General features: G+C 40.7%; 2 protein-coding genes and 1 pseudogene across 2 annotated transcripts; 1 reads left to right on the top strand and 2 right to left on the bottom strand.

Annotated features, from left to right (window-relative positions):
* Positions 1–491: 491 nt before the first annotated feature.
* On the bottom strand, positions 492–1,442 carry LOC114638599 (olfactory receptor 13A1-like). Its single transcript, XM_028787158.1, has one exon. It carries the CDS (start codon positions 1,428–1,430, stop codon positions 492–494), a length of 939 nt encoding a protein of 312 aa, XP_028642991.1. The 5' UTR covers positions 1,431–1,442.
* A 2,998-nt stretch (positions 1,443–4,440) lies between these two features.
* Positions 4,441–11,086, top strand: LOC114638627 (annotated as a pseudogene).
* Positions 11,087–12,170: 1,084 nt separating this feature from the next.
* Positions 12,171–15,576, bottom strand: LOC114638626 (olfactory receptor 13A1-like). The gene is made up of 2 exons (XM_028787195.1): positions 14,914–15,576; positions 12,171–12,260 (listed from the first exon to the last, which is right to left on the bottom strand). The coding sequence occupies exons 1-2, from the start codon at positions 15,574–15,576 to the stop codon at positions 12,171–12,173; spliced, it is 753 nt and encodes a 250-aa protein (XP_028643028.1).
* Between the last annotated feature and the right edge of the window lie 853 nt (positions 15,577–16,429).

Here is a 16,429-nt window from a genome sequence, read left to right as displayed (position 1 = left end):
TGACTTCCACAGCTTAGTAGGAAGCTATGAAATTGAGAGCCTGGGTCTCTCAACTTTAGACTTCTCAAGATTCTGTGTCCATTCCACCCAACCAATTTCTTTATAAAGTATATATTCATTAATATAGTCCTAGAATAAAGTCCTGTGTTGTTTACATGGTGACACTGGTTAAAAACACTTTGTTTTACATGAATCACCATTGTCACCCACTGAAAAATCTTCTAGTCCAGGTATGTAGAATTTCCATTTAGAGAAGCTTTACTTTTGAAATGGTTTGTACTGGTCAGAAAAAAAATCTTTATAGGTTATTTTATATTTTACATCTAAAGAATTTTGTTGTTTTGGGAGTTGCAGTAAGTGAAATTATTCAGTCCTTGAATCAGAGAATGGTTTTCTAAAGGAGCAATAGGTATAACACCCTCCATGTGGCTGCTCTCGGGAAGCATGTTTAGGAACAGCTCAGGCCAGGAAAAGAACATATACATCTCCACTTAATGGGTAAAAGATGGCACGCATCTGCCCAGGGCAAGCTTGACATCCTTGTTCCTCAGTGTATAGATGAGGGGGTTGAGGGTTGGGCTGAGGACTGAGTACAGCACCGAGGTCACTTTGCTTCTTTCTGGGCTGTAGCTGGAAGCAGGACTGATATAGGCACAGAACACAGATGAGTAGTACACAGAGACCACGATGAGGTGGGATGAGCAGGTAGAAAAAGCTTTCCTCTTGCCCTCAGCAGAACGCATGCGCAGGATGCTGGCGATGATGTAGCCATAGGATAACAGGGTTAGCACGAAGTTGATGCCTCCATAAAAGGCATCTGCCACAAGAGTCATAATGCTATTTACATATGTGGGACTACAGGAGAGCAGGAGGAGTGGGGGGATCTCACAGAAGAAGTGAGTGATGACCTTGGGTCCACAGAATGACAGCCTTGTCATCAGACCAGTGTTGATAGATGCATTTAGTGCACAGATGGACCACACACTCATGGCCAGTATCCCGCAAAGCTGTGGACTCATTCTAGAGCTGTAGTGCAGGGGACAACAGATAGCCACATAACGATCATAGGCCATGACCGTGAGCAGCAGCAGCTCAGAAGATGCAGACCACACAAGAAAGAAGAGCTGGGCCATGCACCCTTTGAAGGAGATGGTGTTTTCCTCAGACACTAGGCCAACCAGGGCCTTGGGAATCACAGAGGAGGTGCACACAATATCCATGGTGGCCAGGTTGCACAGGAAAAAGTACATGGGACTGTGGAGCTTATTGCTGGAGGTGACCAAAGCAATGATCACAATGTTGCCCATTAGAGCCATTGTGTACAGAAACAGGAAACAACCTGTCAGGAACAGTCTTAGATCAGGGTGCTCTGAGAACCCTTGCAACACAAACTCTGTCACCACTGTCTGGTTTGGACTCAACATTATCATGGAAAGTATGGGGTTCACTGCTGTGTCTATCACAGTTCACCACTGGTTTCCAATTGTTATCATGTCAAACTTCTCTGTTGACAGAAAGAGAAGTGAATGTATTTCCTTCATAGAACCCCGGTTTTTTGTATTATCTGTATTACACACCTGAAAATACATATATTTTATTTAATTTTAGATGCCCATGTAGAAACTTTCACCCTGTAGATTTGAATCAAGAGGGACGACATCTGCTCCTCCTCATCTTCTTGAACTTGTGGAATGAGTACATCACCCCTCCCTCAGGACCTGCCTGTGCTTTCCTTCTTTATTACCTGAAAACACTGTGCTCGAATCAGAGCTGTACCTCTCCCCAATCACAGCAAGTATTTTCCATTTGATGGTAAATTTTGAGTGGGCACACACTCTTGTGCCTTCCTTCCCACCTGACCTACTGGCTTCTCAATCACTTTTTTCCCCTCTCATATTTAGAGCAGGGAGTCTTCAATCCATTTCAACCTGGTAATTGCCATCTCCATGACTAAGCAGGCATGTATTTTCTGCATTTTACTTACTATAATTCTGTGCATTCTTCTGCGTTTGAAGCTGTCCTGACTCTAATGCACTTCAAGTCTATCAACCCAGAGAGCATTTCTCAAAACCTCAGCCTATAGAGAGAATGCACCTCTGTGCCTTTCCATCTCAACAAGCCATAATGACATCAAAGTCAATACATCCACAACTGAAATCATTGCCATTGTCTACAGTTCTGTGTGCTTTCAATGGCCATGAATAGAAACTTAACATCACCTACCCAGTGTTTCAAGCTGCTTATTATATAGAGCACAGCTGCATCTCTCTGACTTATTGTCCTCCCTTTATCCTATGTCCATGAAAGAACCTCAGTAGCTTCCTGTGCTGAACCAAGAATGGCACTCTTCATCTTCTCACCTCTCTCATCCAATGAGAGAGGAATAGTTAGGAGTCATGCTAACCCTATGTTCCTTTAGTAGAAAAACAGTTGTTAGTTTTCCTCTATGGCTTACCATCTATCTAGCCATAGGTTCCTGGCCTTGTTACTGTAGGTGTGGGTGCCATATACTGAAGAGAGTTCATCTGATCCTCAAACTCTGAAACCATAGCTTTCTAAACATTATAATTCATGTTCTTAGTGTCTTCAGCTGTTTCATAATTTTTTGTTTCTTGTCATTTCCAACATTTCCAGTTTTCTCCTCTATCTCCTAAGGACTACAAACTACTAAGGCATTTTATGATAAAAGGCCCTCTTCCCCTAGCCCAAAATACTATGTCTTTCCACAGTCTTTTGGCAAATCACACTCTTGCTTGATATAAAAGACACATCTGACATTACCCATTAGCCTTTCCTATAGGTTCTTTCCTGTATCCATGCTTGAACACACTATTTCTCTAAAAACCTGTTAGTGACAATTATTTGAAGTTCTCTGCAAATTCTTTGCTTTTCATCTCTCTTTCAATGCCCAAAATAGAAGGATACTATTCTTTATGACCAAGCACATTCATGATTCATTAGTCAATGAAGTGTGTTCCACTTACTGAATTGAGTAAATCTTACCACTTGTACTCTTTGTCCTACACCCATCTTCTAACACTTTTTTTATATCATATTTTATCTCCCATATCTTCTTTATAGTATGGATCACAACCTACTTTTTCCTCATCTGAGTAGGAAATGTTGAATTTTAAACATTATAGTTGTCTCATTTCAAACTAGAAATACTTAAATGTTGTATTTACCCTCTGCAACCAGGTGGACAGTGTTACATCTGACCATGTTTCTAACCCACTCTCAAATTTATTTCACAAGAGAATGTCAACGCATAGTTTGGTATTGCATTTAGTTCTCTAGAATCAGAATTACCAAAGGAATTTCTCAAATGATCTTCATAGTTTCTGGATCCGGATACCTAATTCAATTGTACCTTAATTTATGAAATATTCTTCTGATAGTGCTAATAATATATTGATGATATTAGATCCCAGTCCCCAGGGTTCATTTCCCTTGGAGTTTAGAGTATTAATATAGACCGTAGGCTCACCTATAGAGGAAGTTTTGAAAATTATTGAAACGTCAAAAAACATTTGCTGTCTGATAGAATTCTCCTTTACCTATACCACATCAATAAACATCTAGTTACACGGATAATAACTAATTGATTTCAAAATGACATGCATAAGAAAAATAACAGATTAATATAAAGAATAGAGTAGTTTGAGGACCCAGACAAATGTCCACCCACCTAAGGACACATGACCTATTATAATGAAGTAAACACACACACACTCACACACACTCACACACACATATACACACACACATTAGAGAAAAGACAGCATGTTCAACAACTGGTTCTGGTCAAACTTGACAGTTACATGTAGAATAATGAAACAATATCTTTATCTCTCACCCTGTAAAAAATTAAACTCCAAGTGGATCGAGAACCTCAGTATATGACACAAACATTTAAATGAGAGAGAAGAAAATATTCAATATCTTGGAACTCATTGTTACAGTAAGAACTTTCTAAGCAGGGTCATGGTAACAGGCATTAAGATCATTAGTTGACAAACAGGTAAAATGGAACAATAAAGCTTCCATACAGCAAAGAGTACCATCATTTGAAAAAAGAAGCAGCTTACAGAATTGCAAAAATATATTTACCAAGTATACAAATAACAGAAGGTTAATATCTAGAATATAGAAATAGTAATTTAAAAATTAAACTTGAAAAGAAAAATGCCATCAATCTCACCCTGCTCAGAATAATATGAGCTACAACAACAACCTGCTTGACAAGATATGGCCATTGATGCAGTAGTGGCTCAAATGCTATGAGGTAACCAACCACTTTTTGACTAAATATCATCTCACTTCACTATCTGGAACCCATACCCAGAACTCTTCACAAGGCCAAGAATATGTGGCTGGATAGACCACAGCTCATGACAAAACCTACTAATTTTTTTTCTACTAAATAGACATGGCAGTAACATGACTCCTTTTGTCATGCAAGCAAGACAAAATCCCAGCATTGAGGAGAAGGTAGGCACATAGTCCTGCTCTTGGCTGAGAAGCTATTGGCATTTGACAGCTTCTGGGGAAGGGAGAGTCAGTTTTATTTAATGATATAATCTCTCCATATAGAACACATTTCAAGGTTATACCACACACTTAAGAGTAGGTGGCCAATAAAACTGGATTCAGTGAGTTTTAAAAGAGAGAGCAAAAAAAAAAAAAATTGAAGTGAGAAGGGAGGTGGGGAAGAGAAGTGAATCTGATAAAAATACCGTGTATGGAATTCTTAAGAATTAATAAAAATACTGTTTTAAAAATTACATCATTTAAAATGTTGGTCCTGTTGGCAATATATTTTTAATCAAGCTACTGGGAGAAAGGGGCAGCTCAAAGCTGGGCTGATATAAAAAAAAATGAGTTCCACATTGGCCAAAGCTACATAGTAAGACACTGTTTCAAAAAGTAGAAAATATTTCTCAAGGAAATAATAACAGCATATCATAGAGATAGAAACACTCCCTTGTGGAAGAGTGGTCACACTGGCAAATACGTGGAATAAACTTAGGCATCTGTCTTGGGAAGAGGAAATGAAGAACAGGTATCATATATGCCAAAGTAACATTATTCAACCATTGAAAAAGCATGATCCCTTTGATGTATTGTAAGATGGATGGGAACGGAGAATAATATGTGAAGAAAAATAAGCCGGGCACAGAAAGACAGCTACCACATTTGTCTCTCACATGTGGAAACTGGAAAACGCCATTACAGTAGAGTAATGATCGATAGACATGATAAATGGCAAAGACAGAAAGTGTTAAGCAAGAGAGGACAATAGGAACCAAGCACATTTAGACAGAAAAGTAAGTTCTCAGGTTCTACATGTGGAGTGACAACAGTCTGCAATCATCTCTTAAGTATGTAGAAATAACAAGAAGAGAGGAGCTCAGAGCTTGAAAAAACAGCGATGATAAAGTCATAGAAACAAACATTTACTTACAATATGTATAAACATATTGAAATATTAACTTATGTCCCATCAGCATTTGCAATGACCTTCTGTTACAACTAACAGCAATGACTGACACCATTCTTTGTAGCTATTGGTGTTCATAATATGAATTCAGAAAAATATAGAACAGAAAAGCCAGATACAAACAGACAACAGTATGGATAGAGTCTCAAGTTTAAGATGTGCTAAATAACTGTTAATGTATGTTCACGTGGAGGGAAATGCCCTTAAACGCTGATCTGTAGAAGAAGAAGCACCATATGTATGTTAACTTTTAATTACTGTGACCTGAACAAGAGGGCGTGTGGGACTTCTAGGACTATGAAAATGCACTGCATCTTCATGGAACTGGGCTACATGAAAGAAAGCATTCCATAAAACACAAAATGGTTTTTAAAGTGAAAACCTATGCAAAAAAGATTACTTTCACCTTTAAAGTTTCCTTTAACCAAAGCCTTGACATCTATCTTGAAAATGTTTTAAGTGTGTTAGAACAAACAGAATATATATTCAGAGTAATGGGAGCACATGCCTTTAGGTGGAGAAAGGAGACCCCAGTGAGAACGGGGAGAGAGTGTAACCTCTGTGGGGTAGTATTACTACAGGAGAGGTTAGATGGAGACATGTCTTTTGAACAGTGGAACACAATGCCTTGCCACATAAGTGTTCCAATGGTACCATGTGCACTCCTACATTCAGTTTACAATAGTGAGAGAAGGGTTGTGAGTGTGTACACAACACCAGACAGGTCTGAACTGAACACAAGAAATCACCAATTATTCCACAGCAGGTGTGCCACATTTTCTGATCACATTTATGCCAATCACTTTGAAAAATACCATGTTCCACTGAGAATACTTAGAAGCAAGAACAGATCAACTACAACATGTCTGTAGCCTGATAAGCATGATCAGTAAAGAGACTGAAAGCCTCAGAATTGATAGTATGAAGACAACCTGTAAGATCCTGTAGTGCCGCGATCACTAATGGGCACCTGTCCTAGGAGACAGAGATACCATTAGAGTTCTTGTCTATGAATTCTGAAGCTCTTACAGTGTGCAAGGTGGGGGGCATTATAAGACCATGACCATGAATCTGTGGTGGTCAAAGGCTGGATTAGGCACTAGCCTTAGTCTTAGCTCCTTGTAGCATATGTGCTGGCTTTATAGGGAAAATATTAACTTTAATTTGTGCACCTCATCAAGTGGCATTCATTGCTACTTTTCATCTGGATCAAACTAGACATTCACTGAAGACTATCATGGAGGGGCATTGGTACTTATACTGTCATAGAAGATGAGCTTCAGAGAGATGTTGGTGAGGGATCACTTGGGGGTCAGTGACTGCCATTTTGCCTGGCTTGGCCACCTGTGGCATGTCATATACTGTTGTGCATAGGTTTCTTTTTGTATGTGTGTACAGTATTTTGCATGTACAATAGAGAGAAAAATAGCACTTTTGGTAAACCATAAAACTTACTCTGTTTATGCACACTGTGCTTAGCAAGCTATATTTTGATGCCTGTCATTCCTATTGGCCTAGCAGACAATATTATGTTAGATGCGATAGTGATATACAGATGGAAAAATTAATATGTTTCCTAAATGCTCAACTATAAACACTGTGAAGCAGAGACATGAACTGTGCCTACCCAAAATCTCTTTCTATAGTTTTCCATCCTGGTCTTTTGGGAGCTTAGCTTTTATTGTTTGTGTGACTATTTGTGACTAAGTGGACATAGGAGAATCTAGGTGGGGGGTTTGTGCGAGCAAATTCGCAACAGCCTCTCATGATTACACGTAAGCTAGATCTCAGCAAGGCTGGCTTGAAAACCTTCAGAAGCTGAGCCTCAACCGGGAGCAGAGCTGCTGAGGATCTGCACCATGGTCACACACTGTGGTGTCTGCAGATGCCATGGTCTGTTCAGAAAAAAATTGGTAGAAGAAAAAAATACATGTTCAGCCATGTTATCAGAGTCCTCCCTGTCTTTATTTGGCAATCTTCCTGATTCTTGAGGTCAGATAACAGAAATTGCTTTCTTAGGTAAGTCCTAGGCATGAGTCCTGCCAGCCCTGCTCTGCAGCAGACAGGCTGTGGCTAACACCATTAGGGCTGAGCTGATGCTTTAAACTCTATGAACGGTGAAGGTCATTTTCTATATTTCAACAGTGGACTCTGGATGATGGGATATGAAAATCTCTCTGTGGAATTTTCTCACCATCCTGTGGGTTCCATATCCAAACAAGACAAACACAATTTCTAGTTAGTCATCAATATAAATCTTAGATTAATCTAAATCTGTTGGCTTCATTTTAAAATTAGTATGAGTACTGTGTATGATTATGTTTTTGATATAAGGAAAATCATACATAATAAACTCTGTTATTGTGATCAGAAGCTAGACATTCTGCTGTTTTATACAATGGAACTCAACCTTTCTGTCATAATCTGTTCTCTGACCCATCTCTCTTCCTCAAACTCAGATCTCATTGAGAACACAATTATGTTGTTTCTGTCTCTTTGGTGCCATTCAAACACTTGGACAAATGTCACTTTTATAGTGACACTTTTGCTTTGAAGCTCCACTGTTAGCCAGAAACATTACATAGTGGAAGATTAGCATTCACTCACCTTTCCATGTCATAGAGAAGTCAGGTGACAGATGACTTCCACAAAAGTGCACACTGGGCTGCCAATTTCCTGTAAGCAGCAAGTCTTTAGTGCTCCTCTGAAGCTTTTTCTTCCTTTGCTTAGAGGTCACTGACCTTCAGAAATACCTGTCATTTCTGAGACCAGGGGTAGGTGCTTGTCCTGGTGCCTCCTGGGATAGAAATTCAAGGAGAAAGCTCTTAGGATCAATTAAAGGGTACTTATAGCTGCATGACCCAATCTCCCTATTGGCTTGTATGGAGGACTGTGGTCAGGGGAGTCACATATTGTGGGCAAGAGCATTTCCTTCTCAATGCCTTCCCCCGCCAACCCTGTACATATATATCCCAGAATGACTTTGGGTTTCTCATGGCCTGTGTGGATGGTCTGAATTGGACATACACACAATGGATTTATTCTAAGAATCTTGTACTATTTACCTCTCTCTTTCTTTCCTATACTCCAGCCTTTCTGTATATTGTTAAGAATTAATGTTCCTTCAGCACTTCCATTTTGTTTGCTATATATTTAAACATTTAAAATATTTATTCAGCCCTGTATTATTATACAGACTTAATGGGTTGTATTTAGGAACATATATTACACAGCAACAATTAGTAATAAAAAAGAGGTCATGCATTTGGAGGCGACTAGGTGGGGGCATATGAGAAAGGAAGGGATAAAATGCAATCAAATTATAACCTCAAAAAATTAAAGATAAAAAGTCACTCAATGTTTTATGTAACACCGAATCCTTCATAAATGAAAATATAAATAAAAACATTATTTAAAAAATTTTTAATTCTAAAAGATATCTACACAGTATATTCTAATCCCTATTTTTCCTCCCCCAACTACCCCCAGTTCCTCCTCTCCTCCTCCACTGACCCAATTCCAATGACCTTTCTTTCTCTAAAAAGTCAACAGGTAAACAAACAAATTAACCCAACAAGGCATACCACTACTACCACTAATAATAATATGAAGAAGGAGGAGAACCAAACACACACACACACACGTGCACGCACACGCACACGCACACACACTTAAAGAACCAGAAACCATAGCATACAAGGAAAAGGTCATTAAGAAAAAACTGTCCCCCACAATTCAATATGAGACAAAAAGTTCTCAAAAATGCCATTGAGTTCATTTTATGTTGATGGTCTTGAAGCCTGTCCTTAACTGTGTTTGATATCCCCTGTGAGACTCCAGTGGGTAGAACTAATTTTTCTTTGTAGGCACTTGTAATTTGGAGATAGCTTCTTAGTTATGGATATTTTATGTCCATTTCCTCCAGTCAGCTCAGGGAACTTGTCTAGTACCTTTGAAGTACTTGTGCATGCTGCCACAGTTTCTGTGAGTTCATATGTGCATCAGTCCTGTTCTGTCTAAGAGACACTCAGGTGTTTTTGAATGTTTGGCCCATAGGAAATGCACTATTAGTAGGTGTGGCCTTGTTGGAAGAGGTGTGTTACTCTGAAAGTGCTTTGAGAATGCTCACACTATACCCAGTGTAGCATTCTCTGCCTGTGGATCAAGATGTAGAACTCTGATCCTTCTTCAGCATCATGTCTGCTTAGAAGCTTCCATGCTTTCTGCCATGATAATAAGGGACTAAACCTCTGAAAGTATAAGCCAGCCTCAATTAAATATTTTCTTTTATAAGAATCGCTATGGTCACGATGTCTCTTTGCAGCAATGGAAACACTAAGACACCATCTCAGCATTTTCTTCTGTGAATGGTACCACTGGTAAGGAGGACCTCTGCTGTTCAAGTTATTGGCACAGAGATGTCTCCATTATATCTTTGGCAAAGCACAGCATTTGAGAAAATTAATTAGTAAAGAGAAGGCAGATATGAAGCAAAACGTCTTCTACTCTGTTTATATATTTATGAAGATGAGAAAGGGATATATGTGTCTCAGAACCTAAAACTAAAGGATGGAAGGTCAAAGGGCAGAAAGTAAAAAAATATAATAAGGATCTATAGTTTTCAAAATGGAGTGTGGCAGCAAGTAAGGATTAAAAAAATGTTCCCATAGTAGAAACACATGCACTCCTCATCTTTCTGAGATCAGGACAAGTTTCAAAGTAATCAAATATAAAAATCAAACTTTGAAATCATGAGCTATAAACTTTTCTCAGATTCCTGAAGGCACGGCAGTGTTTTGAGTACCATTCATACAGATGTTGAGCTCCAGCCAGACACTGGTGATTGAGATCCTGCTATAGAGGTTCTCAGAGCATTCCAGTCTATGACTGCTCCTGAAAAATGTCTTTCTCTCCTGTAAACCATAAGGCTCATTGGAAATGTTGTGATAATTCTTTTGGATTTATATGCCACAAGGTACTGGTTGGTCTAATTTCTAAGAAAAACACCACTTCTTTCCAGGGACATATGGCTCAGTTCCTTTTCCTTGTGTGATCCATACATTATGAGTTGCTGCTGCTGTTTGTGGTCATGGCCTATGACCACTACCATGTGGCCATTTGCTTTCCTCTGCACTGCAGCTCTAGAATTAACCCACACATATGAGGGACATGACTATAAGCATGTGGTCCATCTGTACTCTAAATTTTTTCATCAATGCTGGTCTGATGAGATGGCTATCATTCTATGACTCCAAGGACACCCACTTCTATGAGATTTGCCAGTTTTTACTGCTCTCCTATAGACCCTCAATTGTAAACAACATCACAACTCCCATGGCCAATGACTTTTTCAGAGGCATCTCTTTTTGCCTCCCTGTTGTCTTCTGGCTGTATCAGCAGCAGCGTCTAGCACATATGCTCAGCTGAGGGAAAGCAGAAGGCCTTCTCCTGCTCATCTACATCACTGTGATCTCTCTCTATTACCCATCCAAGTTCTGTGCCTGCTCCCAACTACAGTCCAGAAAAAGTTATTCTCCTGAAGTGATATGGCAGGCTCTAAGTCTCACTCTCAACCTTACACACTGATGAACAAGAATGACACACATGCTCTGAAGAGACTCTTGCAGGCCATTCTGATAGTGTAAGGTCATTTCTCACCTGCACTGCTAAGAGCATCTTCATGGCCATGTGGTTTGGTTATGGCCATTATAGAAAAGAACCTTTAAATTCAGGACCTGCACACGAGCTTTTTGTTCTTTGTTCATTGTTTTAATCAATTTATGATTATCTATGTTCACCAAATAAAAGCTTAATCCACATCAACACCACCCCAAGTCCTGATAGATGCTCTTCTTTCACAGAGAAAGTCATTTTGCCTTCCCAAAGGACACAAGAGAGCCTTGCTTCTCTGTCGGATCCTTGCTGGCAGGTCCAGGTGAGAGAAGAGTGGTCTGAGTCCCAGTCCGACCAGATCTCTTCAGGGCTGAGCGGGATGGTGAGTGTCAACAGCCCAAAAGAAACACACCGGGTTGGGAGTCTTGTTGAAGCAGGAACTCAATTTTATTGCTTCAGCCTCTCACTTATATAAACTCGGAGCATAGGGAGGGGGATTTTTGGTAAGGTGAGATGACGTAGGAGGCAGGGAAGGTGACAGAGGGTATGGAGTGACTGACAGGATGAATGGCAAAACTGTACATTAGCAATGGCGGGGCAGAGGCAGGGCCAAATAGGTCTTGCTGAGTCACCCCAATACAGAAGTGACTGAGACAGGTCTCAAAACTCAAGCCAGGCTCAGGTTTGTCCACAAGACCCAAACCAGGGCCAAAATGGAGCCTAACGTTTCTCTGAGATGAGTTCTTGCTTATTAGCTACTACTATTTCCATTAAACAATTCTTCCGAGAAAGGGCCACTGTCTGTATGTGTATAGTACTATCTCAATATGAATATTGGGAAATAAACAGTCTGTTTTCAGTGTCTTCTTCCTACTTTATATGTGGTCAAGTGCTGTACTTCAGCTGCCCATATGTTACTCCTAACTCTCCCTTTACTAGACAAATGTGGCATATCATTGAGTGCAGATTCTCAAAGCAATAGAATGTGTGACATAGATGCTTTTTTATCTTGAAGCAGTTGGAAAACCAAGAATTTTTTTTATTCTTCTCTCATGTGTTACATCTCATCTTCAATTTCTCTTTCCTCCACTCCTCCAGGTTCAGCCCCCACATCCTCTCTCTGCCAGATGCATTCCTTATCCATTTCCTTTCAGAAAAGAACAGGACCCCAAGAGATAGCAGCTGAACAAGGCATAACAAGTTACAATAAGTCTAAGCAAAATCCCTCATATCAAGGTTGGATGAGGTAACTCAGTAGGAAGAAAAGGGTCCTAAGGGCAGGCAAAAAAGTCAGAGACAACCCTACTCCTACCATTAGGAGTACCACAAGAACACTAAGATATACATCATAACATATTCAAAGAACCTAGATCAGATCCATAAGGCTACATAATAACCCCTTAAGTCTCTGTGAACCCCTATGATCCCTGCTTAGCTGAGTCTGTGGGCTGTGTTCTCATTGTGTACAAAATCCCTCTGGCTACTACAATCTTTTCTCTCCCTCTTCTGCAGAGCTCTCTGAGCTCCACCTAGTATTTGACTGTTGATCTCTGCATGTGTTTCCATCAGTTTCTAGATTGAAACCTCTCTGATTACAGTTGGGCTAGACATCAGTATATGAATACAGCAGAATACCATTAGGAACTGTTTTATTGACTCCCTTCCCTTCCCTTCCCTTCCCTTCCCTTCCCTTCCCTTCCCTTCCCTTCCCTTCCCTTCCCTTCCCTTCCCTTCCCTTCCCTTCCCTTCCTTTCCCTCCCCATCTCATTTTTGTGCCAGTTGTGTTTGGCTCTATCCTAGGTCTCTAGGCTATTGAGCCTCTAGTTCCTGCAGATTCAGGAATAGGCTCCCTTTAGTGGGATGGGCCTCAAATGGGACCAATCATTGTTTGGCCACTTTCACAAGTTCTGTTCCATTATTACCCCAGCACATCTTGCAGGCAGGATATATTGTAGGTTGAAGGCTTTGTGCCTGGATTGGTGCCCCAGTCTTACCACTGGAAGTCTTGCCTGGCTACAGAAGCTGACTGGTTCAGGTTCTCTACTCCCATAACTAAGAGCCTTTGCTAGGGCCACCCTTATAGACTCCATAAAGTATTCACTGCACTATTTTTCCACATTGTCCTCCAGTACCCCTCAATTCCAGTCATCTCTCCCTGTACTCTCTTGCTCCATGCCCCCAGCCCAATCTCTCCTGTTTCCATCCCTACTCACCCCAGTTCTACCTACAAAATCTATTTTCACTTCCCAGGGTGATTCATGTGTTCCCCCCTTAAGACCTCTTTGTTACTTAGCCTCTCTGGGTCTGTGGATTTTAGCATGGCTATCCTTTACTTAGCAGCTAACATTTGTATATAAGTGAGTATATAACATGTTTGTCTTTCTGGGTCTGGGTTATTTTACTTAGGATGGCTTACTCAAGTTTCTTCCATTTTCTTGCCAATGCTGGTGCCATTACCCAACAGAGTAATGCTCCATTTTGTAAGTGTACCAAATTTTGTATATCTATTTGTCAGTTGAGAGAAAACTAGGTTGTTTCTAGTTTCTGGCTGCTATGGATAAAATCACTATGAACATAGTGTTCTTGTGGCATGATGGAAGTGGTATAGCTAGGTCTTGAGTTAGATTAATTCCCAATTTTCTCAGGAACCAGCATACTGATTTCCATAGTGGCTGTACAAGTTTTCCAGCATGAGCTGTCACTTGTAGTTTTGATCCAAGTTTGAGAAGTACAGATGTTTGACGTATGACTTAATGATCTTTTAGATTTCCTCAGTGTCTGTTGCTATATCCCCTTCTCATTTGTGATTTTGTTAATTTGGCTGTTCTCTCTGTGTTTGTCTTTTAGTTAGCTTGAATAAAAGTTTATCTATTTTGCTGATTTTCTCCAAGAACCAACTCTTTGTTTCAGAGATTCTTTGATTCTTAGCCTAGTTCTCTTTGTTTCTATTTTGTTGATTTCAGCCCTGAGTTTATTTCCTGGCCTCTAGTCCTCAGGGGTGCTTGTTTCTCTTTGTTTTAGAGCTTTTAGGTGTGCTGTTAAGTGTAAAAGTAATTCCTGGGGGTGGGGGGAGGGAGGTCCTATGCCCTGATTTCCTCCCAAATAACTGCAGGGCATTTCTACAATCAATCTAACTCATTTTAGCTCCCAAATAAAGAAACAGAAACAAGCACTAATGGCTGGACAGGTTGTGATCTATTCTAATCCATTTAGGCTGCTACTACCTAGTCAAATTGTCCTTTGCCTACATCTGAGTCTGCCATGATTCATACATTACATCCCAATTTCAGTTTCCTTTCCTGCCACTCCTTCAAGTTCCCACCCTCATACCTCTTCACTCTGCCAGATGAATTCCTTTTCATTTTCCTTTCAGAAAGGAGCTTCAAGAATGGCATATATAGCTTGATCATGCTATCCCCTTTTTGTTCTGGGAATACTTTTATTCCTGTCTATCATGTTAAAGCTTGTCTTTAACAACACCAACATGTTGGCTGCCAAAGTACATGGCTTGAAACTGAAAAGGGACACCCAGACAGAGTTATTAATTTAACAGGCTGGTAAGCCAAGGACGGGTAAGATTCTGCACAGAGCCTTATCAACCTAAGATATAAGTACATTGCTTTTGATAATGCATATTCCATGATGGGTAAGGAAGGCATTCTTGTCAGAACAACCTAAGAGAGGTTCAGTCTTCTTTATGAAATAAAAAATGGGGAGAGGCAGAGAGCTTTTGAGGGTGCTTGGCAAGAATCTGACATTGGCCAAGGACAAAAAAATGGGCTGCTTGGCAGGAATAAGACGTTGGCCAAGGACAAGGATGTCATGGTCAATAAGAAGTCCAGGCCTGTCAGGAACATGTCTGCAATGACAGTCATAACGTTGTTGATAAAAGTGGGGCTGCAGGACAGCATCAACACAGAAGGGATCTCACAGAAGAAGTGTGTGATGAGATTGGGACCACAGAAGGACAGTGGCAATACCAGACAAGTGAGCATCAAGGAGTTGAGAGCTCCAGTGAACCACACAAAGGTTGCAAGGGCCACACAGGCCCTGCCACTCATGAGGGTACCATAGTGCAATGGCTGGCAGATTGCAAGGTAGTGGTCATAGGCCATGGCAGAGAAAAGCAGAAGCTCAGAGCCCAGGACCCAGGAGAGGATGAACATCTGTGTAAGGCATCCCTCATAAGAAATGCTGTTCTCTGTCACCAGGCACTGCAGGACTTTGGGCAAGATGGTCACAGTGCAGATCACATCCATCAGGGCAAGGTTGGCTAGGAAGAAGTATATGGGAGTGTGGAGGTTGGGACTGCTGTGGATGGTTATGATAATTAGGCCATTGCCAGCTATGGATGCCATGAACAAGGCAAAGAAGAGGCAGAAGAGGGTATCCTTGACCAAGTGGTCCTCAACAAAGCTTTGCAAGATGAACATGGTCACAGCCGACTGGTTTACTGGAGCCATGGGAAGCACTGTCTAGGCTAAGGATGAGAAATGCACCTTGGGCCTCTGGCACAAGTAGTGATCTTTATTCTGATGAACTCAAAATCATTTTAAAGCTTTGGTAACAATCAATTCTATGTAACGAGGAACCTGTTTTGGTAAGAAAAAATGGTTTAATTTTATTCTCATGCCTTACAGACTAAAGAAACTAGCAGGTCAAAGTTATACTACATACAGACTTAGTCTGTGAACATGGGTGGACCCTGAATGAAAGTTTCTATGCAAATTGCTTCATACAAGCTGCAGCTCATCCATCAAGGAAGGAGAGATCGCCATGCTTGTGTGCGCCAACCAGGACAAGTTATTGGAGACTGTCTTATGGATAATAAGAAGACATGAATAATCATGAAAAAGCTGAGAAAGGGGGCAGTGAGAAGGGTTTACCCTGGTGCTGGCTGCTGTCCTAGAATTGGAGAATAACACACAGAGCATTAATAGAATGTCTCTCTGGAGACAGAACCAAGTGTGGTCTTTATGGCAATATGGCTTCTCATCCGGATGACAGCAATGAACCCAGAACTTCCTATCTTAGAACTCCATTCCACTAGGACATAAAGCTAGAGGATAATAATCAAGGTTCAAATACAACCTGTGAAGAAAACTTGGATCTCTTGAGGGTCCCTAGGGTGTCTCTCAACACTTTGAGCCATAGGAACTCAGTTGGTCCCAACCCCAGCTCCTACAAGGTTACACAGAGAACCACCAAAACAAATCAAACAATCCCTGTACGACTTTACATTGCCTGTCCCCAAATGTTGAGAAAGCAGCCTTCTGTTGATAGGAGCGGGAGCTGTGGTCACCAAGTCTCATCTGG

Source organism: Grammomys surdaster, unplaced genomic scaffold (assembly GCF_004785775.1).
Source record: "Grammomys surdaster isolate TR1022 unplaced genomic scaffold, NIH_TR_1.0 125612, whole genome shotgun sequence".
In the NCBI taxonomy this organism is placed as follows: domain Eukaryota; kingdom Metazoa; phylum Chordata; class Mammalia; order Rodentia; family Muridae; genus Grammomys; species Grammomys surdaster.
Note: the sequence above shows the minus strand (reverse complement) of the source record. Positions and strands in the feature narration are given on the sequence as shown.